General features: G+C 43.5%; 1 protein-coding gene across 1 annotated transcript in view; it reads right to left on the bottom strand.

Annotated features, from left to right (window-relative positions):
- Nucleotides 1-400: 400 nt before the first annotated feature.
- The window catches only part of LOC126237460 (dehydrogenase/reductase SDR family member 11-like), a 74006-nt gene continuing 49092 nt past the window's right edge, over nt 401-25314 (bottom strand). The window contains exons 5-6 of the mRNA XM_049947598.1: nt 9372-9518; nt 401-574 (exon numbers count right to left, since the gene is read on the bottom strand). Of these exons, the coding sequence (XP_049803555.1) occupies nt 533-574; nt 9372-9518 (189 nt within the window). The 3' untranslated portion in view covers nt 401-532. The remainder of the gene's footprint in view (nt 575-9371; nt 9519-25314) is intronic.

Raw genomic sequence — 25314 nt, forward strand, 5'->3', positions numbered from 1 at the left:
TTGTATGTTTGTTTTGAAAATTAAATTACTGTTTTAACGGACTGTCTCAGTACAACACTTTACATAGTTTTAGTACATGAGTGGTGGGAGTTAGTTGCAGATGCGTCAACGGGATAAAAGCAAAAAATACCCAACGATGCTCAGGTCATATTATTACAGTGATCAAGTTTTATAAGACTGGAGGATTATGCAGTAAAATCTTTCAACTTTCATAGTAACTCAACTGTTTTAGTTTCAACATGGTCTATAAAGTCATCAAAAAATACGTTTTTGTAACAAAAACAACAGCTTATGCAAAACAGCTGATCTGGAAATAACTGTCAAGTTATTAAAATAAAAAGAAATATTATTTGTTGTAAATTCATGTGTACCATCTTGCATAGTACGTAACACTACAGCGTTTGTCCAGGAAACATTTATTTTTAGTAATTAAGGAAAAATGGTCGAAATGGAAACATTGATGTTCAAATTGTAATAACCAAATTTGGCTGGATGAGACACGCTTCAGTACAATAGGCTGCTGCATTTGGTTTTAGACCGGCCTGCCCGTTGGGTACATGATGATGTCATACACCTGCAACAAAGAAAAGAATATCAAATCTAAGGTTTCCGTCAATATCCTGCAGAACAACGAATGAACAGCAGAAATTCTTTGCCATCTAATGTAAATTACTTAATGTATGGTGTGACAGAGCCCATTCTCTCCTCCTGCCTTCGATGTATTGATTGTGACGGCAGACCTCTCTGTACTGTGCCGGCCGGGGAGGCCGAGCGGTTCTAGGCCCTTCAGTCTGGAACCGCGCGACCGCTACGGTCGCAAGTTCGAATCCTGCCTCGGGCATGGATGTGTGTGATGTCCTTAGGTTAGTTAAGTTGAAGTAGTTCTAGGGGACAGCTGACCTCAGAAGTTAAGTCCCATAGTGCTCAGAGCCATTTGAACCATCTCTGTACAACGAAGTTTAGGTTAGGTTAAAAGATGGTTATTAGTGAGTTGGCGAAGCCAACGAACACGAATGCACTATCTTCGTTGCGGTGACGAACATCTCTCGCGTAGCGTGACGTCTAGGTTCGTTCGTGGCGACATTCATTCAGAATTCAGTGACATTAGAATTCAGACTGGCTCATATTCACTCCTAATTTGAAAGACTTTTCTTTACTCATGAAAAAAATCTAGAGGTAAATTCAGAAACGTTGTGCTTCATAATACACGAATCACCGAGAGGTACGAGGGGATTTCAGTAAGTAATGCTACACTTTTTTCTGCAAGCAGGATGGTTTTATTCAAGATATCAATACACCGTACTATTCCCCCGCTCTTTTGGCTACATAAAGCTATTTTTTATCATAATCTTCGTTCAAAGCGACGTTCTTATGCCACCTTACTGAGGGGACTTGTATACCCACATGGTACCTCCCTACTGGCCGACATCGGAACCAACGTCTTGCTGCATCAATAACCTCCTCATCAGCCACGCACTGCTTCGTAACTTACAGAGGCGAACACATTTAGTGAAACACCCTGTGTATTCTTTGTACTTTGTGATAATATTTCTCTTTTGCTATATGATCCTTGCGCCAAATAGTTTCGAGACGCCATCTTTGTTTTCCAAAATATGAAAGTATACATGGGATATGTTACGACAGTGAAAGGAACCTGTGGCCACTGGAGGTGTTCTATGTTACTCATTTTATTTTTACCGTTTGATACAGGTTTAGTTTTTTATTAAAAAACCCTTAAATCATGTTCTGAAATAGTGTTTTGTTCCTCCACTAGACAGTACCACAAGTTCCTCCAAAAACCGTAACATAACACACAAATATGTCAGACTAATAAATGGGAAACCACCTGATGATGGAGGTTTAAACCTTTGAAACGCGTCAGTGAGGTAATAAACAGTGACTGATAACAGTAAACTTGTTGTTTCATTCTCTGTCCCGATAGTTTTGATAAAATAGTCTGAACAGCAACACTTTCCCATATGTTGGGTTTTTAAAAGTTTTTGTCCTGGACGTATCGTCCCAGAATTAAATTAGAAATAGTTCCCATTCCCCAGTTCAGACCAATGTTTGCTTTAGTTATAAGGCAAATGCTGAAACTGCAAATCAAAACATTTTCAGCTGGGTCTCCCTCTGCCCAGTAGCAGCTCGCCTGGTATTCGGCTGTAAAGTCACTGACTGTTTAAAGAATTGCAGCTGCTTGTCGTTTATCACACTCCACAATATTTGGACTAGCTACCTGATAGTTATGCTCAGGTGAGTCTTCGAAGAATCAGTCTATGGTGATTCACCCGAATGTTCTATTCGGTGTCAGCAGCTTCGCCACTGCGCCAAACAGATGGAAGTGGGGAGGTGCGAGATTCGGGCTGTAAGACTGATGAGCCGGCCGCTGTGGCCGAGCGCTTCTAGGCGCTTCAGTCCGGAACCGCGCTGCGCTGCGGTCGCAGGTTCGAATACTGCCTCGGGCATGGACGTGTGTGATGTCCTTAGGTTAGTTAGGTTTAAGTAGTTCTAAGTCTAGGGGGACTGATGACCTCAGATGTTAAGTTCCATAGTGCTCAGAGCCATTTCAACCATTTTTTAAGATTGCTGAGGAAGGGAACAGTCCAATGAAGCTTTGTGAGCTCCTCTCGAGTGCGTAGACATGTGTGAGGCTTTGCTTTGTCATGGAAAAGGAGCAGTTCGCTTGCATTCTTGTGACGACGAACACGCCGAAGACATTTCTTCAACTTCAGCTGGTCGTTGCATCATGTGGGACGACACCAAACGGAATAATTCCTTCAGGGAAATTCGCCGCACGACATTTCATGGTTCAGAAAGCCTCAATTGCATTGATTTGGAAAAAATTTGTTAAGTGCCTCTGCCAGTTAAATCTGAGAACTTTAAAGATGTCACGAAACTTGCCAAGAAATATGTGCCTGCCTCGTACGTGGAACTTTATAATGAAGTGGTCTGTTACTGAAGAAGAAGCACAGTGGGCTTATTACTAACCTTCCACACGTATGACTTTTATTAGGGTATCGATTTCCTTCTGTAATTCTCATCATACTCAGTAACCTGCAAAGTGCTAACAGTTGTTGTTTGTTTACTTACTTGCGTATTTTTTGACACCATATTCAAAAACAAAGTCGTTTCGACCAAGAGCGAGAGAAATCTATTTTTTTGAAATTCAATAAATATCACAATAAATCATTCTTTGGCTATGTAGTAAGCTATCACATTGTGTTGGTGCCCTACATAAAGGTTAGGAAAAGACAAGACCGATTAATCAAGTTTTCCAGTTTCTGGACAGTTTCTTGTGTTGTACTCTAAACTATGTACCCATGACTTATCTGATTATTGCACCATTTCCTTGAATTCTGTAGCAAATCTACGTTAAAGATATTGTCCTGAAATTTTGCGGGTCCGTCCTTTTACTCTTTTATATAGTGAGTCACCTGCGTTTTTTACCAGTCGCTTGACATTTTGCGTTCGGTGAAAGATTCTCCATAAATGCAAGCTAAGTAAGGAGCCAATGCCGTACAGTACCTCCCAGTAAAAATGAATTGGGATTCCACACGGACCTGGTGACCTATTTGTTTTCAACTCTTTCAATCGCTTCATAACGCCAGTGAGGCCTATGTCTGTGTTCTCCACACATAAATCTGTGCGACGGTAAAACAATAATACGCTTGTTCGCTACTCCTGCGCGAGTGATTTCTTAAACGCAATGTCTAAAACTTTAGCTTTTCATTTGCTGTCTGCGATTGTCATAGCAGATTGGTCGACGAGTGACTGGAGGGAAGCCTTCGACCCACTTACTGACTACACGTAAGACCACAGTTTTCTCGGATTCTCGGCAAAACGTTTCGCTGAGGTATGACGGCGGAAGCTGTTGAAAGCTACATGCATAGATCTTTTTGTAGACACACGAATTTCTACCAAACTTTGCCTGGCGACATTCCCGCGTCATTTTTTGAACCCATAGCGCAACAATCGCTGCTTCCTGATTCCGCATTTTGTTATTAAATCAGGATGGATCTTTTCCGTCCTTAATCCACTTACTCGGGACATACTTCTCCAGAGTGCAATTTACAGCCTGTTTAAGCTTTGCCCATAATTCCTCAACGCCCATCACATTGGTGCTAAACAATGTCCATTCATTGTGTAAGATGGATACTAACAAGTAATTACCTACTCCTTCCACCGTAAAAACCCTTCTAGCTTTATTGATGGTATCACGTCTCTATACTGACACCGTCGATAAGTTTAGGTGTGTTCGTAGCTAAAAGGTTAAAGTACCGGGTGATCAAAAAGTCAGTATAAATTTGAAAACTTAATAAACCACGGAATTATATAGATAGAGAGGTAAAAATTGACACACATGCTTGGAATGACATGGGGTTTTATTAGAACAAAAAGAAAAACACCCCATATTGCTAGACGCGTGAAAGATCTCTTGCGCGCGTCGTTTGGTGATGATCGTGTGCTCAGCCGCCACTTTCGTCATTATTGGCCTCCCAGGTCCCCAGACCTCAGTCCGTGCGATTATTGGCTTTGGGGTTACCTGAAGTCGCAAGTGTATCGTGATCGACCGACATCTCTAGGGATGCTGAAAGACAACATCCGACGCCAATGCCTCACCATAACTCCGGACATGCTTTACAGTGCTGTTCACAACATTATTCCTCGACTACCGCTATTGTTGAGGAATGATGGTGGACATATTGAGAATTTCCTGTAAAGAACATCATCTTTGCTTTGTCTTACTTTGTTATGCTAATTATTGCTATTCTGATAAAGATGAAGCGCCATCTGTCGGACATTTTTTGAACGTTTGTATTTTTTTGGTTCTAATAAAAACCCCATGTCATTCCAAGTGTGTGTGTCAATTTGTACCTCTCTATCTACATTATTCCGTGATTTATTCAGTTTTTACATTTATACTGACTTTTTGATCACCCGGTATTTCTGTTGCACTTGGGTTGTCGAATTAGCTGCTCCAAATAGTTTTCGGAAAATAGATTCATAGTTACTTCACATGACTCTCCGTCCGTGACAACTGCTGTGAATCCATAGAGGACCCAGTCTATATTCTACAGGTTAAAGTCGTCTCTAACTAATACTGCAGTGCTTTGCGTAAGTAGTTTGTTTCTATAAGCGGATACACTATTACGACGAGTTATTCCTTTGCGTTTACCACGTCGTACAATCCATCCGTTAAGATGATGTGGTTGGAGAGCGGATAAGTGCGGTATGTACAGTTTCCATGTTGTATTCCAGAATAGTCTGATAATATAAAACTTCACAAATCAGTGTTTAAAACAATGTCATTTCCTCAGACGTTGGATAGTTCAAGAGATGAATATATTGTGCGTGACACTAACTAGAAATACAAGTCATCCAGACCATGATTGTAGTGTCGGCAGACTTGCCAACACTACGCACACTAATTGAAAGAGGCGGCCAAGATGCACGCGCTAACTCACGAAGGATGGAGTGAGGTCTGAAACAGGAGACTTAATGAATGTGATAAAGAAAATACGTATCTTTGGAATATACTTAACTTTTAATACATCCTTGTATACATCGTTCTTGAAGAGACATCTGGAGATTGTGGCGATACAAGTGACTCTTTATATACAAGCTATTTAAGGCTAATGGCGCCTTGCTAAGTCGTAGCCATTAACTTAGCTGAAGGCTATTCTGTCTCTCGGCAAATGAGAGCAAAGGCTTCGTCCGTATAGTCGCTAGCTACGTCGTCGTACAACTGGGGCGAGTTCTCGTACGTCTCTCGAGACCTGCCGTGTGGTGGCGCTCGGTCTGCGATCACACAGTGGCGACACGCGGGTCCGACATTTACTAATGGACCGCGGCCGATTTCAGCTACCACCTAGCAAGTGTGGTGTCTGGCAGTGACACCACAATGATAATGGCCAGATCAGACGAACAAGAGACCTTAGAGTGGCTGTAAGCTAGTAATGTCATTTTGATTTTCGTATGTCATCGATGCGAACGTTAGAGAGAAAGCAAGTTACGCTACTGTTAAACAATCTTTGGTCCTGTCGTAGCACAGTCTTTGCCTCTGCGCAGTTTGATACATTCTTAGTTGAAGTGTGGTACGTGATGGACGTTTTTGATAGTGCTGTGTGGTCTTCTAATTGTGTCTGCTAGATGGAGAAAGGACAGCGAGGATGAATATGATGTGCACAGTGAAATGTGAAAGGAATATACACACATCAAAAAACGTTTTCCATCACCCCAGTTCCTAGAACCCCTGAAGATAGATGTTGACTGCGGATACGGTATCACAGACACTGTCGTTTCACTGTTCAGAGATGTCACTAAACCCGTCCAAAGATGTAAACAACCATGCACGAGCAGCGCTTATTAGACGGAGGGGGTCCGACAGCCGATCAGTTCCAGTCATTTCACCGGGAAGGAGGTACACGGCTCGTGTTGTCTGTAGTTCAAACCATGCCTAGACGGTCAATACCGCGATTCGATCGCATCCACATTGTTACTTTGTGCCAGGAAGGGCTCTCAACAACGGAAGTGTCCAGGCGTCTCGGAGCGAACCAAAGCGATGTTGTTCCGACATGGAGGAGGTACAGAGAGACAAGAACTGTCGATGACATGCCCCGCTCAGACCGCTCAAGGGTTCCTACTGCAGTAGAAGACCACTACCTATAGATTATGGCTCGGAGGAACCTTGACAGCAACGCCACCATGTTGAATAATGCTTTTCGTGCAGCCACAGGACGTCGTGTTAAGATTCAAACTGAGCGCAATAGGCTGCATGATGCGCAACTTCACTCCCGACGTCCATGGCGAGGTCCATCTTTGCAACCACGACACCATGCAGCGCGGTGCAGATGTGCCCAGCAACATGCCGAATGGACCGCTCAGGATTGGCATCACGTTCTCTTCACCGATGAGGGTCGCATGTGCCTTCAGACAATCGTCGGAGATGTGTTTGAAGGCAATTCGGTCACGCTGAACGCCTTAGACACACTGTCCAGCGAGTGCAGCAACGTGCAGGTTCCCTGCTGTTTTGGGGTGGCATTATGTGGGGCCGACGTACGCCGCTGGTCGTCAAGGAAGGTGACGTAACGGCTGTACGATACGTGAATGCCATCCTCCGACCAATAGTACAACCATATCGACAACATATTGGCGAAGCATTCGTCTTCATGGACGACAATTTGCGCCCCCGTCGTGCACATCTTGTGAATGACTTCATTCAGGATAACGTCATCGCTCTACTAGAATGGCCAGCATGTTCTCCAGACATGAACCCTATCGAACATGTCTGGGATAGATTGAAAAGGGCTGTTTATGATCGTCGTGATCCACCAACCACTCTAAGGGATCTACGCCTAATTGCCTTTGAGGAGTGGGACAATCTGGACCAACAGTGCCTTGAGAAACTCGTGACTAGTGTGCTACGACGAATACAGGCATGCATCAATGCAAGAGGACTTGCTACTGGGTATTAGAGGTAGCGGTGTGTACAGCAATCCTGACCACCAGCTCTGAAGATCTCGGTGTATGGTGGGTCAACATACAATGTGTGATTTTCATGAGCAATAAAAAAGACGGAAATGATGTTTATGTTGATCTCTATTCCAGATTTTTGTACAGGTTCCGGAACTCTCGGAACCGAGGTGATGCAAAACTTTTTTTATGTGTGTATGTATTTTCAATAATGTTATTAGTTTTTGAAGAGAAGAAGTTTGAGGTAAGACTGCAGCATTTAGGAGGTAGGAATGACTACTGTCAGCTAGTTAACTTGCTCAGATTTGAGAGAAAGACCACCCCTCTTCCCACAATCATGGATTAACATATTTACTGGGTAAGCTATTTGATTTTTATAGAAATTCTCTGTTAACGTTGTATCCTTTTAAAATCATTGTTCACTTTGTTAAGCATAATATTGTTCAGACCAATGTTATGTGTGAAGATCATGCGAAGTTTTACTCTGGCTTTTGAATACGTACTTCAATCTAAAACCTTTGTCTTGGAATATCATTTCATAGGAATAGTGTTTCTCTCCACACCAATGATTGTCATTACGCATTACCACATGCGACAGTCTGAATACGTGTTTATAAACAGGAATCCAGCTTAGCCGCTGCCCGCTTGCTGTTGTGCTTTCGTGAAATCTGCAACAACTGTGTCAAGATGCGAGGTAAGTGGTTTAAAATGGTTCAAATGGCTCTGAGCACTATGGGACTTAACATCTGAGGTCATCGGTCCCCTAGAACTTAGATCTACTTAAACCTAACTAACCTAAGGACATCACACGCATCCATGCCCGAGGCAGGATTCGAACCTGCGACCGCAGCGGTCGCGCGGTTCCAGACTGAAGCGCCTAGAACCGCTCGGCCACTCGGACCGGCGAGGTAAGTGGAAATTTTGATTAGGGCCAGATAACCGTTTTACTGCCCTTGCGCTTTTAATACAAAGACAAGCTGGATTTAGATCAGTTACAATTCAGTTCAAATTAAGTTCTGTTTATTCAAAGGTTATCATATGAGTGTAAGTTGGATAACAGTTTGTGAATACATACTAGGGTTGCCCAAAAATTAATGCACCACATTTTTTTTTCTCATCCGAAAATAGTGCTACGAACGCGAAACGTTACGTATGTATTATTTGAAGTCTCCTGAGAGAGCGTGCCAAATTTCCGTCACTTCCCACAAATAGCGTAGCTGCAGGACAGTTTCAAAATGGCGTCTGTAGGTGATGTGCTTTACAAGCAACGTGCCGTCATTGAATTTCTCACTGCAGAGAAAGAAACTGTGGGCAATATTCACAGACAATTGTGCAGAGTCAATGGAGCATCTGTTGTCGACAGAAGTACAGTTAGTCGCTGGGTGCGGAGGGTGAGGTGATGAGAAGGCGGTTCGGCGGAGCTCCACAATTTGCAGCGGTCGGGGAGACCACCCACGGTTGTCAGCCTTGACAGCCCTGTGCTAGCCCCCTGGGACTTCCACTTGTTAGGGCCATTAAAGGATGCCATTCGTGGAAGACATTTTGAAGACGATGGGGAGGTGATTCACGCAGTGGAGTGCTGGGTCCGCTATGTGGACAAGGGTTGGTACCGACATGGCATGCACGCCCTTATTTCGAGCTGGAGGAAGGCCGTAGAACGGGATGGATATTACGTGGAAAAATATGGCGTGTAGACGAAACACCATTCTTTCGTGTGTATATTTAATAAAGAACTGTTGAAGAAAAAAATGCGGTGCATTACTTTCTGTGCAACCATCGGAGTTTTGGTAATGTGTAGACTTTTACAGCGTGAGTGGTAAAGTTGGGCTAAATGCTACACAGAAACAAAAGATTGTGAGGAGGTTAGACGATTTACAAGCGTTCTTTTCAAGACCAACCTGAACGCGTGGGTGCTGTGACAGCATGTACACGACGGCGTCTGCGATGTCCTCCGGCTCCATACAGGGTATTGTTTTGGCAATTTCCGGGAACTCCTGCATCACACCCATCAGCCCTTCAGTTCGTATTGCTCCGGGAGAAATCTCCTGTAATACAGAACACAATTTTCAAGAGAAATCTAGGACATGATTACGAATTTCCCAGTCTTATTATTAAAGTATTTTCTCCTTATGTATCTACTAAAACCAAAGCGAGGTCGTGCTTTATAACTACGGAGACCACGAAATACCGTACCTCCATGGGTTTTGTTCGAATAAACTAATGTGCTTCTGGGCTTTTGAAGACGTTTCAGTCAAACATATGGTATTCGACACATACCGAAGTCTGAGTTCTAGACTGTGGCCCCTTATCGAGAAATGCGTTATTAATCGAGAGAGGTCAATCTGTAATGAAGTACTGCCCGAAAGAAGCCGCAGCACTATTCAGCCAATGGCCTGGATGTTTTACACCGATGTATCTGCTGCGTGTGGCTGCCGAATGGCCTGCAGTGAACCACAACAGCCTAGGAGATTTCGCTCCAGATCGCACTGCGACGGCCTTGGCTTGTTCTGGTGCCAGCAGAATGCTACAAGGACTCAGTCTTCTACGACGTTTTTGCGTAAAGATCAGTCTGTTTCAGGCCTCTCCCATGTAGTGATTGTAGCGCTGTATTAATTAATGGCAGATGTGGCCTATCAGTTATAGTATATAGAAATATCAGTGCCTGTGTTAATCATATTGGGGTTGAAGCTCTTCTTTCCGTGTTTGCTTTAACAATACGTATGTTTTTGGATGGGGTCTGCCTTTAGCGAAACACAATTTTCTTTTGAAACCAAACATGTTTCACTACAGTTGCAGCATCTTCAGCGAGCTTTTATTTTATGGCTGTTAAAGATAAAGAATGTTCTTTACTATTTGTACACATGCAACTATTAGTTTTTAAATCGTAATTACAGATATTTGAAAAAACAAATAAAATTATGAATTGATTCCTTTTTAACACATGGTGTGGTTTTTCCGATGTATTGTGTTTCTACAAGGACTGTTTTGATCCACAGTTTGTCATGTCCTACCACTTTCACCTTAAAGTAGATAAATTGTTTAAGCCAAAATTACGATTTGAAAATTGTTATTCCTATGCCCACCCCCAACCTACCCTCAACCCTACACACACACACACACACACACACACACACAAAACCCTCAAACCTACTGTCACTCACTCTCTCTCTCTCTCTCTCTCTCTCTCTCTCTTTCTCTCTCTCACACACCCACCCACACACACACACACACAAAATGCACAGACACCTCTGAAAGATTCAGAACAACTGCCAGGAACACCTTCAACTGTTCCTCTGTCAGCCATCTTGTTTTTACACCTTCAACTGTTCCACTGTCCGCCATGTTTGTTTCACTGCTGGTAAACAGCGAAACACTGACAGTGACAGCGACAGCTTAATATATAGTGTTTGACAGTGATGAAGATGAGGAAAAAGAAAACGTAAGTGAAACATTGTGTAAATAGACACATACACAAACATAGAATTAATTAATTTCGGGCATACGAATAGCAATTTTCAAAATCTTAATTTTGACTTAAACAATTTATCTACTTTAAGGTGTAAGTGGTTGCAGATGACACATTGTGGAACAAAACAGGTTCTGGAGAAACACAGTACATCAGAAAAACCACACCATGTGGCAAAAAGGTATGAATTCATAATTTTATGTGTTTTTTAAAAATATCTGTAATTATTATTTAAAAACTAATAGTTACATATATACAAACAGTAAAGAACATTCTTTATCTTTAACAGCCATAAAATAGGAGCCCACTGAATATTCTGCAACTGCAGTGAAACATGTTTCGGTTAAAAAATAAAATTGTGTTTTGCTACTGAAGGCAGACCCCATCCAAAAACATACGTAGTGCCTGTGTTGTTAAAAAGTACGGTTCTATGTTCTTTTGGACTTGCATGCATCAATTATAGTAGTTATTAAATAGCAGTGGCTGTGTTATTAAGAAGTACGACGCAATATTCCTTCCGATATGCATAAAAGTCCGATGGAACACTGCATTATTCGGCCTCCACTCACAATAAGTACGTATGTCCCACCTGGACGGGAATATACGTAACGGACGAGTGTAGGTTGACAAATGGACGACGACAAATGGCAGTATGTGTCTGGCCGTGATTCGTGCGCGGACAGCCGAACTTGTTAAGGACACAGTTCGCGTAAAGCAAGAAATCCGGTTTCGAGACCTGCTCCGGCACACATTTTCATTGTCATTTCAATATACAGACGATATTTCAGAAACGACTTCATGACACTTAAATCTATATTCGATGTTAACAAATTTCTCTTTTTCGGAAACGCTTTCCTTGCCATTGCCAGTCTACATTTTATATCCTCTCTACTTCGGTCACCATCAGTTATTTTGCTCCCCAAATAGCAAAACTCATTTGCTACTTTAAGCGCCTCACTTCCTAATCTAACTCCAGCAGGAACACCCGATTTAATTCGACTACATTCCATTATCCTTGTTTTGCTTTTGTTGATGTTCATGTTATATCCTCCCTTCAAGACACTGCCCATTCCGTTCAGCTGCTCTTCCAGGTCCTTTGCTGTCTCTGACAGAATTACAATGTCATCGGCGAACCTCAAAGTTTTTATTTCTTCTCCATGGATTTTAATTCCTACTCCGAATTTTTCTTTTAGTTTCCTCCACTGCTTGCTCAATATACAGATGGAATAACATTGGGGATAGGCTACAACCCTGTCTCACTCCCTTCCCAACCACTGCTTCGCTTTCATACCCCTTGACTCTTACAACTGCCATCTGATTTCTGTACAAATTGTAAATAGCCTTCAGAATTTGAAAGAGAGTATCCGATCGATCATATTACTCAAAAAATCAATGAGGCCCAGCATTACAGTATTATCCACACACTTTGTAGTTGGTTACAGCGCCTGGTGCACTGTAGGGTCATTTCCAACACGTTACACAGATTAAAAAATGCTGACACAATGAGAGCACTCTTTTTACGGTCGACCATGTGCCTCACACCTGTGCCAGCTCAGGTTCCGCCACACACTCGTGTTGTGCGTCCGCTCTGGCCTTGCACACGGCTTGAGGGAAACCGTCCCAAGCACTGGCTCACTGCCTCTCATTTCCATAAAAGCTTAATTTATCCTTAACTTCTAGTTTGGCCATGAATTTAGATATATACATACAGGTGTTAAGAATCTTAATTTACGAGGGTCACTGCAAAAGAAATGCACAGTATTTTTTTAAATCCATCTTTTATTCTACCTGTTTGAAAGTTTTACAGTGTGTATATACTTCTTTTAGGAACAATATTTTCATTTCTCCACATAATTTCCATCCCTCTCAACTGTTACGCCATCTTGGAACCAGTGCCTGTATTCTCACATGGTAAAATTCTGGACCAACCTGTAGGAGCCACTGTTTGGCAGCGTGCACAAGGGAGTCATCATCTTCAAACCTTGTTCAACGAAGAGACTCTTTTAGTTAGAACTACTTAAACCTAACTAACCTGAGGACATCACACTCATCCATGGCCGAGGCAGGATTCGAACCTTCGACCGTAGCGGTCGCGCGGTTCCAGACTGTAGCGCCTAGAACCGCTCGGCCACTCCGGCCGGCCATGGAGCCAGGTCAGGACTGTAAGACAGGTGTTTCAGTGTTGTCCATCCGAGTTTTGTGAACGCTTCCATGGTTTTTTGACTGACATGTGGCCGTGCATTGTCGTGCAACATCAAAACATCCTGCTTTTGCCGAAGCGTTCGAACACGGCTCAGCCGAGCTTGAAGTTTCTTCAGTGTCGTCACATATGCATCAGAATTTATGGTGGTTTCACTTGGCATGATGTCCACAAGCAAGAGTCCTTCGGAATTGAAAAACACCGTAGCCATAACTTTTGCAGCAGAAGGTGTGGTATTAAATTTTTTTTTTTCTTGGGTGAATTTGCATGATGCCACTCCATTGATTGCCTCTTCGTCTCTGGTGAAAAATGATGGCACCATGTTTCATCACCTGTCACAATTCTTCCAAGAAATTCATCTCCACCATTTTCGTACTGTTCCAAAAGTTCGCTGCATACCGTTTTTCTTGTTTATTTGTGAGCCACTGTCAACACCCTGGGAACCCACCTGGCACAAACCTTTTTTAACGCCAACACTTTCAGTATTCTGAAAACACTTCCATCCCCTATTCCAGCGTACCGTGACAATTCGTTCACTGTGATGCATCTGTCAGCAGTCACCAATTCGTTAACTCTCTGCACATTGTCTGGAGTGTGTGCAGTACGAGGCCTGCCACTGCGAGGACAATCCTCAATATTGCTGTGCCCGCTTTCATCACGTAATCTGCTTGCCCACCGACTAACTGTACTGCAATCGACAGCAGCATCTCCATACATCTTTTTAAACCTCTTGCGGATGTTTCCCACTGTCTCGTTTCCACAGCACAGGAATTCTATGACAGCGCTTCACGCTGCTTCTGACGAACGTCAAGTGTAGCAGCCATCTTGAAGACATGCTGTAACGGCGCCACCCATGGGAACAGGTTGAACTAACTCTTCAGGCTTTCCCGGCGATCTAATGACATCTTGGGTTGTCGGGTGTTCTGCCGGATATCAGCCTGAGATCCGGCTCTGGAATTGTTAAAGGAGCAACGGGGCCAGCTGCAACACTGCACAAACAGAAGAACCAGAGACATGGAGATGGAAAACGAGCCCCTGACGGACTGCCAGGAGCACCAGACCGAAGATGGAACACCCAGAAGTGGGACTGGTGGGCGCGGACCGCAGAGGGAACATCCAGAGCCGCAGTGGACGAAAAACGGAGCGGCAACGCTCCAACAGGTCGTGGTGAGCGGGCGCGGACCGCAGGGGGAACAATTGGTACCCCAGACCGTAGATGAAACCCCCAGGAGCGGGGTTGGTGGGCGCGGACCGCAGAGGGAACACCTAGAACCGCAGCGGACGGAAAACGGAGCAGCAACGCTCCAGCAGGTCGCAGGGAATGGGCGCGGACCACAGAGGAAGCGCCTGCAGCCGTTGGTGGAGGGGGAAGGCCATAGGCATAAATACTGGACCCGGTACACTCGAGGAGCAGTCTCAGGTCGCACCTGATGAAGGTTACGAGCTACGTGACCGAAATATCGTGCAAGTACGACGCTTCACATCCGGCAGAACACCCGACAACCCAAGATGTCAGGTTGAACTAAGTTTGAAAACAAGCGGGAAGGATGTATCCACACACTGTAAAACTTTCACACATGCAGAATGAAAACTGTATTTTTACAAAAATTGTGTGCATTTTCTTTTTGGAGTGACTCTCATACATGTTTTACTACGATTTTGTTTATCATATACTGTGAGGTGACAAAAGACATGGGACATCTTCCATATCGTGTCGGACCTCCTTTTGCCCGGCGAAGTGCTTCTCCGCGTGGCATTGACTCAACACGTCATTAGAAGTCCCATGTAGAAATATTGAGCCATGTTGCCTCTATAGCCGTCCATAATTGCGAAAGTGTTGCTGGTGCAGGATTTATTGCACGAACTGACCTCTCGTTTATGTCCCATAAATGCTCGCTGGCATTCATGTTGGGCGGTCTGGGTGACCAAATCATTCGCTCGAATAGTCCAGAATGTTCTTCAGACTTGTCGCGAACAATTTTTTCCGGTCACGTGGCGCAATGTCAGCCATAAAAATTCCATATTTGTTTGGGTACGTGAAATGCATTAATGGTTGTAAATGGTCTCCAAGTAGCCGAACATAACCATTCCCAGTCAGTGATCAGTTCAGTTGGACCAGAGGACCGACTCCATTACATGTACGCAGCACACACCATTATGGAGCGACCACCAGCTCGGACAGTGCCTTGTTGACAATGGATCCATGCCTTCGTGGGGTTTGCGCCACACTCGTACCGTACAGCTCTTACCGACTGAAATGCACACTCATCTGACCAGGCCACAGTTTTCGATTCGTCTAGTGTCCAGTCGATATGTTCACGACCCCAGAAAAGCCCCTGCAGGCGTGGTCGTGCTGTCAGCAAATGCACTCGCGATGGTCGTCTCCTCCCACAGCCGATTAACGCCAGACTTCGCCGCGCTGTCCTAACGCATACGTTCCTCGTACGTCCCACATTGACTTCTGCTGTTATTGCGTGCAGTGTTGCTTGTCTTTTAGCACTGACAACTCTGCGTAAACGCCGCTGCGTCGTTAAATGACGGCCATCGGCCACTGCGTTGTCTGTGGTGAGAGGTAATGCCTGAAATGTGGTTTTCTCGGCACATTCTCGACACTGTGGATCTCGGAATATTGAATTTTCTAACAATTTTATAAATGGAATGTCCCACGCTGTACTGTTTCTCCTGGGTGGTCTTGAGTTTAGAAAATATGTAAACTAAATATTGCGATAAATTTTATGAAGAACCGACTAGTTACACCAAGGAAGAAGAGATAGAACTACGAGGCCTGTTCAGAAAGTAAGCTCCGATTGATTGCCAAATTGAAACCACAGTGAACATCAGAAATGTTTTACTTGTAACAATTAGCTACACCTTTCAGCTACTTCTCTACGTAGTCGCCGTTCTGACTTAGACTTTTGTCATAGCGTTGTACCAACTTTTCAATAGCCTCATCATAGAAGGCAGCCGCCAGTGCTTTCCGCCAATTCTCCACGCTGGCCTACACCTCGTTGTCTGTGTCAAAATGTTGTCTTCAAAGACAGCGGTTCATGTGACCAGAGATGAAACTCAGGGGGAGACAATTGCGGACTGTATTGTGGGTAATCTCACATTTCCATTTGAAAACGATGCAGGAGCATCTTCATTGCCCCTGCAGAATGCGGCTGAGAATTGTCTTGAAGAAGAAACAGCACGACAGTTATGTAACTGCATAGCTTCAGGCGAAATTTCTCACCAGGCCCTCGTACTTGGCGGCAGACACTATTTTCTAGACATCTTTACGCACTCACTGCGAGCTCAGAAATGAGAAGAGCGACGTGATGCTAACTGGGGTTATACTAGAGACACTACCCAACACATCTGTGCAAAGCTTTATCGGATTTTCATAGTCGTTTCCATTTCGCGACCGATCGGAGCTTACTTTTTGAACGCCCCTCGTACAATGGACATGTTATTCCATGGACTCTTGCGCTTCTATGCATGAACTATCTTTCCTTTGTCATTCGCTTATCTTATCTGCTTGGATTCGGACCTAAGAGGACGTTCTTGTGTAAAGCTCATCTTGCTGTACCAGCTGATAATGTAAGTTGTACTTAAAACCAGAAAAAATAATGGTTGTTTTGTCAAAGTAATGTTTGTATGCGGTCAGTCAATTTGTAATCTGGTATCTGGATTGTCCTAACAAGGGAACCTCCCCATCGCACCCCCCTCAGATTTAGTTATAAGTTGCCACAGTGGATAGACCTTGAAAAACTGAACACAGACCAATCGAGAAAACAGGAAGAAGTTGTGTGGAACTATGAAAAAATAAGCAAAATATACAAACTGAGTAGTCCATGCGCAAGATAGGCAACATCAAGTACCGACAGAATACAGGAGCGCCACGGTGCCATGGTTAGCGTGAGCAGCTGTGGAACTAAAGGTCCTTGGTTCAAGTCTTCCTTCAAGCAAAAAGTTTAATTCTTTATTTTCAGACAATTATCAAAGTTCAGGCCCCCACACATAATCAACTTCGCTCTCCAAAATTCCAGGACATGTTCAGATTTGCTTGGACATATGCAGGATTTGACTCTCTACACACGGAAAAATTTGAAAACGTAAAAAACATATGTTTTGACAGAGCACAGGGAAAAGTGTGCGAGTGTGAGACTTTTGGATTGATTTGTTGCAGTTTAAGTGACAAACTCTTATGTTTTCATCACTTTTTTGGGAGTAATTATCACATCCACAAGAAAACCTAATCGGGCAACGTGGAAGAACCTTTTTACCCATTCGCCAAGTGTACAAGTTAGGTGGGTCGACAACATATTCCTGTCATGTGACGCACATGCCGTCACCAGTGTCGTATAGAATATATCAGACGTGTTTTCCTGTGGAGGAATCGCTTGACCTATGACCTTACGATCAAAAGTTTTCGGTTCCCATTTGAGAGGCACGTCCTTTCGTCTACTAATCGCACGGTTTTGCGGTGCGGCCGCAAAACACAGACACTAAACTTATTACAGTGAACAGAGACGTCAATGAACGTATGGATGAATCATAACTTTGCTAAAATAAAGAAAAATTTTCCGCTTGAGGGGAGACTTGAACCAAGGACCTCTCGTTCCGCAGCTGCTTACGCTAACCACTTTTTTTTTTCCAGCTGGATTTATTAGTCATAACATTCCACAGTAGTACATATTTTTCAATTGACATTTAAAAGTAATAAAACAAAGGTTCCTTGGAATTTAAAAAAAAAATAAAAATAAATCCAAGTCTAAACCAGATAGTGATGTTCGTCACTTGATCGTATTTGTTTTTCAAAGATCAAATTGTCTCTCGTTTCTTCATGTTCTGAATCGCATCATCGAAAATGGTGTTCACATGACTGTTCTTCTGAGGAAGTTGGCGTATGTATCATAATAATTATTCATGCGTAGTAGCTTGTGATGCTGGTCGGAAATGTACGTCCAAAAATCTCCTTCGATCCTTTCTTTACTGGACAGCAGGTAAAATACCGCGTGTCCCTTCAACCAGTTGACGGCATTTTTCTTCCAGGTGGGGTATAGCTCCTCTTCCGGGTATAAAAGGCACGCTGGCGTTATCAAATACGGCGGTTTTCTCTGCATAGTTGCTAATTTTTTTCTGATTGACAACCATATATTATTCGCATTTCCACAGACAAATTGATGTTCATCTGTATCAATCAGGTTGCAACTGGTACACAAAGGGGAATCAGCCAGGTGAATGGAATGTAGTCTGGAGTTCGTTGGAAATTTCCTATTCACAAAGTAGTACCACAATGACCGCACTTTTGTTGGTAAATACGGGTGGTGTATGTTCCTCCAGATATCATGCCAAGAGTGGCCGACGTATTTTTGTTCTATGATGTTCTTGGTCTGAAAGTTCATTAAGTTTTGGTATATTTTCTTGACTTTGATGACATCTTTCTCGGGTGTTCCCAGTCCAATGTAGCTATATTCTACAAAGAAATGTTTTAGGTGGTAAAGTTCATTTGGGATGTGGTGAACGTCTATTGGGTCGTCCTGGCTGGCCGGCGCTATTTCATTTAACAAGAATGCGGTGACACTGTCGACTGACCGCTTCCACAGTTTATATGTTTTACAGACGTACAATGCTTGTGCTTTATTGTACACGTCTGTGAGATTCAATCCACCATTCCCAGTCGGTAGAGTCAATGTTTGGTACTTGACTTTGAAGATGTGGCCGCGGCTGACGAAATGGCCAAAATCAGCCAAAATCCTGTTCGCCACTTCCCTCGGCATTGGCAGGGCTTGAGCCACGTAATTTAATTTAGAGGACAAATAAATGTTGACGAGAGCCACTCTTTGTATCTCATCAAGAGTACGGAGATTGTGCTGACGTATACAGGCACGGATGGTGTTGAGGATTCTTCTGTAATTAACTGCGATGGTCTGCCGAATATTCCTTGTGTACTCCACTCCAAGACATGTCATGGTGACAATTTCCTTTATTGGCCCATGAATGGGAACTCCTAATCCGCTTCCAATATTCATTATGCCAGACTTATTCCTATTCATTTTCGCACCAGATTCTTGTTCATATTTATTTATTATGTCGAGTGCTTTCTCTATCTCGTCGTTGTCTTTGACAATAAATGCAACGTCATCGGCATATGCTCTGCAGACAATCCTACGGCCGCGTGTAGTGAATCCTTGTAGGTTGTGGCTCAGGCGAAAAAGCAATGGCTCGATTGCTATTGCAAAGAGTGACATAGACATCGGGCACCCTTGTCGCACCGAACTTTTCATTACAATGGGCCTACTGGACTGACCGTTTACCATAACTATCGATGTTGACTTCTGCAGAAGATTTGTAATAATGTTGATAAAACCTTGCGGGAAGTTCATGGCACGCATGGTGTGGAAAAGATAAGCATGATCGACTCTATCGAATGCTTTCTCAAAGTCCAATGATACGATGGCGCATTTTATTTTACAGGCTGCGACAATGGAAATAATATCTCTGTAGTCGCACAGTGTTTGGTAAATTGATCTGTCTTTTCCTACGCTCGATTGATATGATCCAGTGACTGTGTTCAATACTGATTTTAATCTTTCGTTTATGATGCGGGCAAATATTTTATAGTCCGAATTTAGGAGAGTGATAGGCCTAAAATTTGTTACAGATTTTCCTGCAGGATGTTTCGGGATTAGAACAATGGTTCCTTCTAGGAAGTCGCGTGGGACGCCATTGACGGGATTCATTAATTCGTTACAGATACACGCTAATTTGGGAATCAACTGCCTTCTGAACATTTGATAGAACTCGGCCGGGATTCCGTCAGGCCCAGGAGACTTATTTTTCGGGCTTCGTGTTATAGCGTCTGCGACTTCTTCTTCTGTAATTTCAGTTAACAAGTTGTTTGCTTCTACCGGGTCGAGCCTGCGTGTGAATCCCGTCATGATGTCATTGTCCACCGGGATATCCATTGTCGTTTTGCCTAATAACTCTGAGAAGTACTTGTGAATTTCGTTCAGAATGTCACTTTGCTGCGTCAGTAACCTGCCGTCAGAAGATCTTAGTTCGGTTATTATTTTCCTGCGTTGCCCCTTCCTCTCATTAATCACATGATATATAGATGTTTGCTCTCCTTTTACAGTATCGTGAAGTCCTGCTCTTACTTGATGACCTTCCAGCTGTTTCCGCTTCAGTCCGAGAAGTTTAGCCTGAATCCGTTTTATTTCCACATAGTTGGCGATTACGGACTCATCAGATTGATATAGGTCACGAAGGACTTGGAAGTAATATTCTATCGTCCGTTTTTGCCAAACACTTTTCTCGCGGGAGTAATTCATCAGCGATTTTCTTATCGCGGGTTTCACACATTTCATCCACCATGCCAGTGCCGAGGTATATGAAGTGAATTTGTTCTCACACGCGTTCCATACGTTATTGAATATTTCATGGTATTCAAGGTCTTTTAGATGCTTCACGTTCAACTTCCACAAGCCTCGTCCCCTGTACGTTTCTTGCCGTTTTAAGTTCATGGTACATATGATCCGAAAAGATAGTGGGCCATAACTCTGTCTGGAGAACGTGCGTTTCCAGGTCGACTGTTACATAGATCCTGTCGATGCGACTAGCGGAATGATTCGTAATATGAGTGAAACCCGGAAATGCACCATTCTTGAGCTCCCAGGTGTCAATTAAGCGGAGTTCTGTAATTACGGCTCCGAGTTCTGCACAGTTATTAAAATGCGGCGTCTGGTCTTTTGGAGACAGCACACAATTACAATCACCTCCAAAAATGATATGCTCGTAGCGGCCATCGAAAAGGGGAACTATATCATCTTTATAAAATTCAGCTCTTCGCCTCCTGTTCCCGGTGCCAGATGGTGCATAAATATTTATAAAACGCGTATTGTGAATGGTGACAGCTAGACCTCTGGCGTTTACCAGTTTCTCGACATCTTTGATGATAATTCCTTCTTTGGCGAGTATCGCAGTTCCGAGGTCACTGTCGCTCCCTGGATTTACGACTGCATTGTAACCTGTGATGGCATCCAGTCTAATATCTGTTACTTCTTGTAACATAATAACATCAATATCAGCGGCGTAGAGCATGTCTTGCAAGTTCTTAAGGTTTAATTCGCTACGGATCTTGTTTAGATTCAAAGTCCCGATTCTATAAGCTTGTAACGAATTCATGATTAATTAAGTAAGTATACAAGTCGTTATGACCCACTGTCGACAAATCCTAAGGTTTTCCATGTTATGGCCGAGACGATGTCTCGTCCCTCATTTGCTTGTCTTTCTGCACTCGAATCTTTCCTCCTGGTAAGTGTGACACTTCCTTCATTTCCTCATCTGCGGGAAATTCTTCAATGTCATCTGCCCAATTTTTCGTATCACTGCGTTGAGACAACTCTATCTCTGGCCCACGTTGAGATGGAGTTCTGTTCTTTGTTTCTTTACCTGTGGACCGTTTCGTTTCGCCATCCTGTTGCGTCTGCGTTTTCACTTTTCGAAGCTCGTCTTTTCCCGCTGTATGCGGGGTCTGTGGGTCTACGTCAAAATTGACGGATGTCATACCACTGATTTTGCGACCAATTTGTTGTGCCTTTTCACGCACTGGTTGTACCTTTTGAGGAGCGTCAGGTGGAGCTATCCTCCGTTTTTTATGCTTTTTGGGAAGAGATCCGGATTTCTGTCGCTCTTCAGTCTCGGAAGCCGTGCTGGGATCTTGTGCAGCATCCTCGTTCTCGTCTGTCTGTACATCTTGCTCAATAGTTCCGTCATTTTTGGAAAGACATCCTGCTTCTGTGATGGGCGCCGCTTCAGGCGACGGAACGACAGTCGTTACTTCAGTAGAGCTAGTGGTCACTGACAAGTTTTGGTGGTCGTCTTTTCTGTCGCCACTGCTCTCCAAAGCGAAACTCGATGTCGTAGCAGTGTGGCCACGGGTGGCCGTAGCATATGTCACTGGTAAGGTCGTCATCGTCATGGGAGGGACTACTTCCCCCGCCGGTACCTGCGTCACTCTCCTCTGTATACATTCTGAACGTACGTGTCCAGTCTGTCCACAGCCGGAGCAAGTACGCGGCTGTCCATCATACATCACAATAGCTCTATAACCGCATACGTAAACATACGAGGGAATATGCTGCTGAAGATCTATTTTTATTTGCCTGACACCATTTAAAACTGGAAATGTTTGAAAGGTGGTCCACTTTTCCGCAACATTACTAATGACCTTCCCATATGCTTTGAGGACGCAATTAATTTGTTCCGTAGTTATTTCAAAGGGAAGTTCAGAAATACGGACTGTTCTTATCCCGAAACCTGCATGATCTACTTTGACATCACCGACGTTTCCATCACAGTGATTAAATTTAAAAGATCCTCCACATCCTTCAATAATCCTATCACAGCATTTAGCATTCACCATCTTTACATAAACTGTGCTACTCACAATCGATAAGTGGATCCCAATTATATCAGTGGAACTGAGCTTTACTACATCGCGCAAGAACTGTTCTACTTCGAATGCTTTAGGTCGTGCAAAGCGTTCATCGAACGTGAACTTCAAAGTATCTTTGCGAAGCGGTTGCGTCATATTCATGTTCGATCCATTTTCAAATATACAATTGGCGTGTAAGCCGCAAGATCGCCCACTTACTTGTCAGCACGCGGCCGGCCGCAGCGAGCACGTAGACAAGGCCCGTCCGCACATCTCGCCCACCGAAGCACGACTTGGCGCTGCTCAGGGACTCGTTGACACCGCAAAAACACACGGCAACACTAATTTGTAGGTGAACACACACAAAATTATCTGTATTTTTCAATATTTCTCGAGAACCACACGAAAACTGATGGTTGTTGACGTTGCTAACCAGAGATATTCACCCACCACTCGACCACGGCGCTCCTAGTCTCGGAATATCCATGATGTTGCATATCTTAGCGTGGACTACTCAGTTTGTATATTTTGCTTATTTTTTTATAGTTCCACACAACTTCTTCCTGTTTTCTCGATTGATCTGTGTTCAGTTTTTCAAGGCCTATCCACTGTGCCAACTTATAACTAAATCTGAGGGGGGTGCGATGGGGAGGTTCCCTTGTAAGTAGATACGGGCCTCAACAAAGAATTTTCATTGTTAGGCGCCATCTTAGAAAATCCTTAACATTTTTCTTTTAGCTCATCTTTGAGACGTGCCGTCGGTTAGGACAATTAACTTTCTTGCAGATCCTACGAGACCCGCGGCCGCTGATAATAATTTAACAATTTTTACTTACAGCTTTTCTTTATATAACGAGATAACATCCCAGGCAGAAAAGATCTGGTCACAGGATTCCAGTTCCATTATAGGATCTCATTTGTAGATGCTACTATTGTTATCTTATACTGGGAAATTGAGACGAAACCACGATATTAAGCTACGTATTGCAGTAGTTTACATCGAACGGACTTGTGGAATATTCTCTGGCGAAATAAGCACGCCACTTCTCACGAGCCTGGAATAATATCTGTGGTGTTAGGTGAAGAAGGAAGGAACAATTAACTATCGACGATTACGTAATTACCCTGAGAACTGGGCTAGTTTATTAATTACTGATCTGTGTCGGGCTAACTTAAAAGATATTGCACTATTAAAAACTGTTGTGACTTGGCAAGACAGCCAAGCCACTATGAGATAGCCGAAAGGCACGCGTTTAAGCTCACGCAGGTTGGCGTGAGGTCTGGAACAGTTAAAGGAGTTGAGTCTAGTAAAAAAAGTACGGAGCTTCTGGAATACTTAACTTTAATCCATAATTGGTGAACATTGCTCTTGACGGTACATGCATCACAAGATAAATAGCAATTGATAATGGCGCCTTCCTAGATCGTAGCAAATGACGTAGCTGAAGGCTATGCTAACTATCGTCTCGGCAAATGAGAGCGTAATTTGTCAGTGAACCATCGCTAGCAAAGTTGGCTTTACAACTGGGGCGAGTGCTAGGACGTCTCTCTAGACCTGCCGTGTGGCGGCGCTCGGTCTGCAATCACTGACAGTGGCGACACGCGGGTCCGACGTATACTAACGGACCGCGGCCGATTTAAAGGCTACCACCTAGCAAGTGTGGTGTCTGGCGGTGACACCACAAGAACATTCTTGTGAGTCATTTGCAGAAAAGTGTTTTCAACCGCTATTATTGAGTCATTAAGAATACGATTACATTGGCAGACTGCCGTATATTTTTTTAAATATCACTGTTTTTATGTTTTTACATTACAAAGCTTCTATCTCCAACTACCATTCCGCGTTCAGAGTCATTTAATTTCCGTCGTGCGGCCATAATCACGCCGGAAAACTTTTTACACGAATCACCTGAATACAAATGGCAGCTTTGGCAATGCACTACCCTTATATACTTCGTGTGCGCGATACTGACGTCATCTGTATATGTGCGTATCGGTATCCCACGACTTTTGTCACCTCAATACATTTACTATGTCGGCCGCAATTGCCAAAGCGACCATACATAGTCTGAACTGTTTTCTTTTACTTCGAATATATTTACCATTCAGCAGACAGTCTGGTTTTTGGACTTTGTCCTCTCTTCACACGCTCAGACCACACTTGTCATCATGTGGTGAGGGTATCATCTGGAGTGCCTCAGGTAAGTGTGGTAGGTGCGCTGTTGTTTTATATCTACATAAATGATCTTTTGGATAGGGTGGATAGCAATGTGCGGCTGTTCGCTGATGATGCTGTGGTGTACGGGAAGGTGTCGTCGTTGAGTGACTGTAGGGGGATACAAGAGGACTTGGTCAGGATTTGTGATTGGTGTAAAGAATGGCAGCTAACTCTAAATATAGATAAATGTAAATTAATGCAGATAAATAGGAAAAAGAATCCAGTAATGTTTGAGTACTCCATTAGTAGTGTAGCGCTTGACACAGTCACGTCGATTAATTATTTGGGCGTAACACTGCAGAGCGATATGAAGTGGGACAAGCATGTAATGGCAGTTGTGGGGAAGGTGGATGGTCGTCTTCGGTTCATTGGTAGCATTTTGGGAAGATGTGGTTCATCTGTAAAGGATACCGCTTGTAAAACACTAATACGACCTATTCTTGAGTACTCCTCGAGCGTTTGGGATGCTTATCAGACTTGTACCCGTGGTCTAGGGGTAGCGTCTTTGATTCAAAATCAAAACGTCTTCGGTCCCG

This window comes from Schistocerca nitens, chromosome 2, assembly GCF_023898315.1.
Source record: "Schistocerca nitens isolate TAMUIC-IGC-003100 chromosome 2, iqSchNite1.1, whole genome shotgun sequence".
In the NCBI taxonomy this organism is placed as follows: Eukaryota; Metazoa; Arthropoda; class Insecta; order Orthoptera; family Acrididae; genus Schistocerca; species Schistocerca nitens.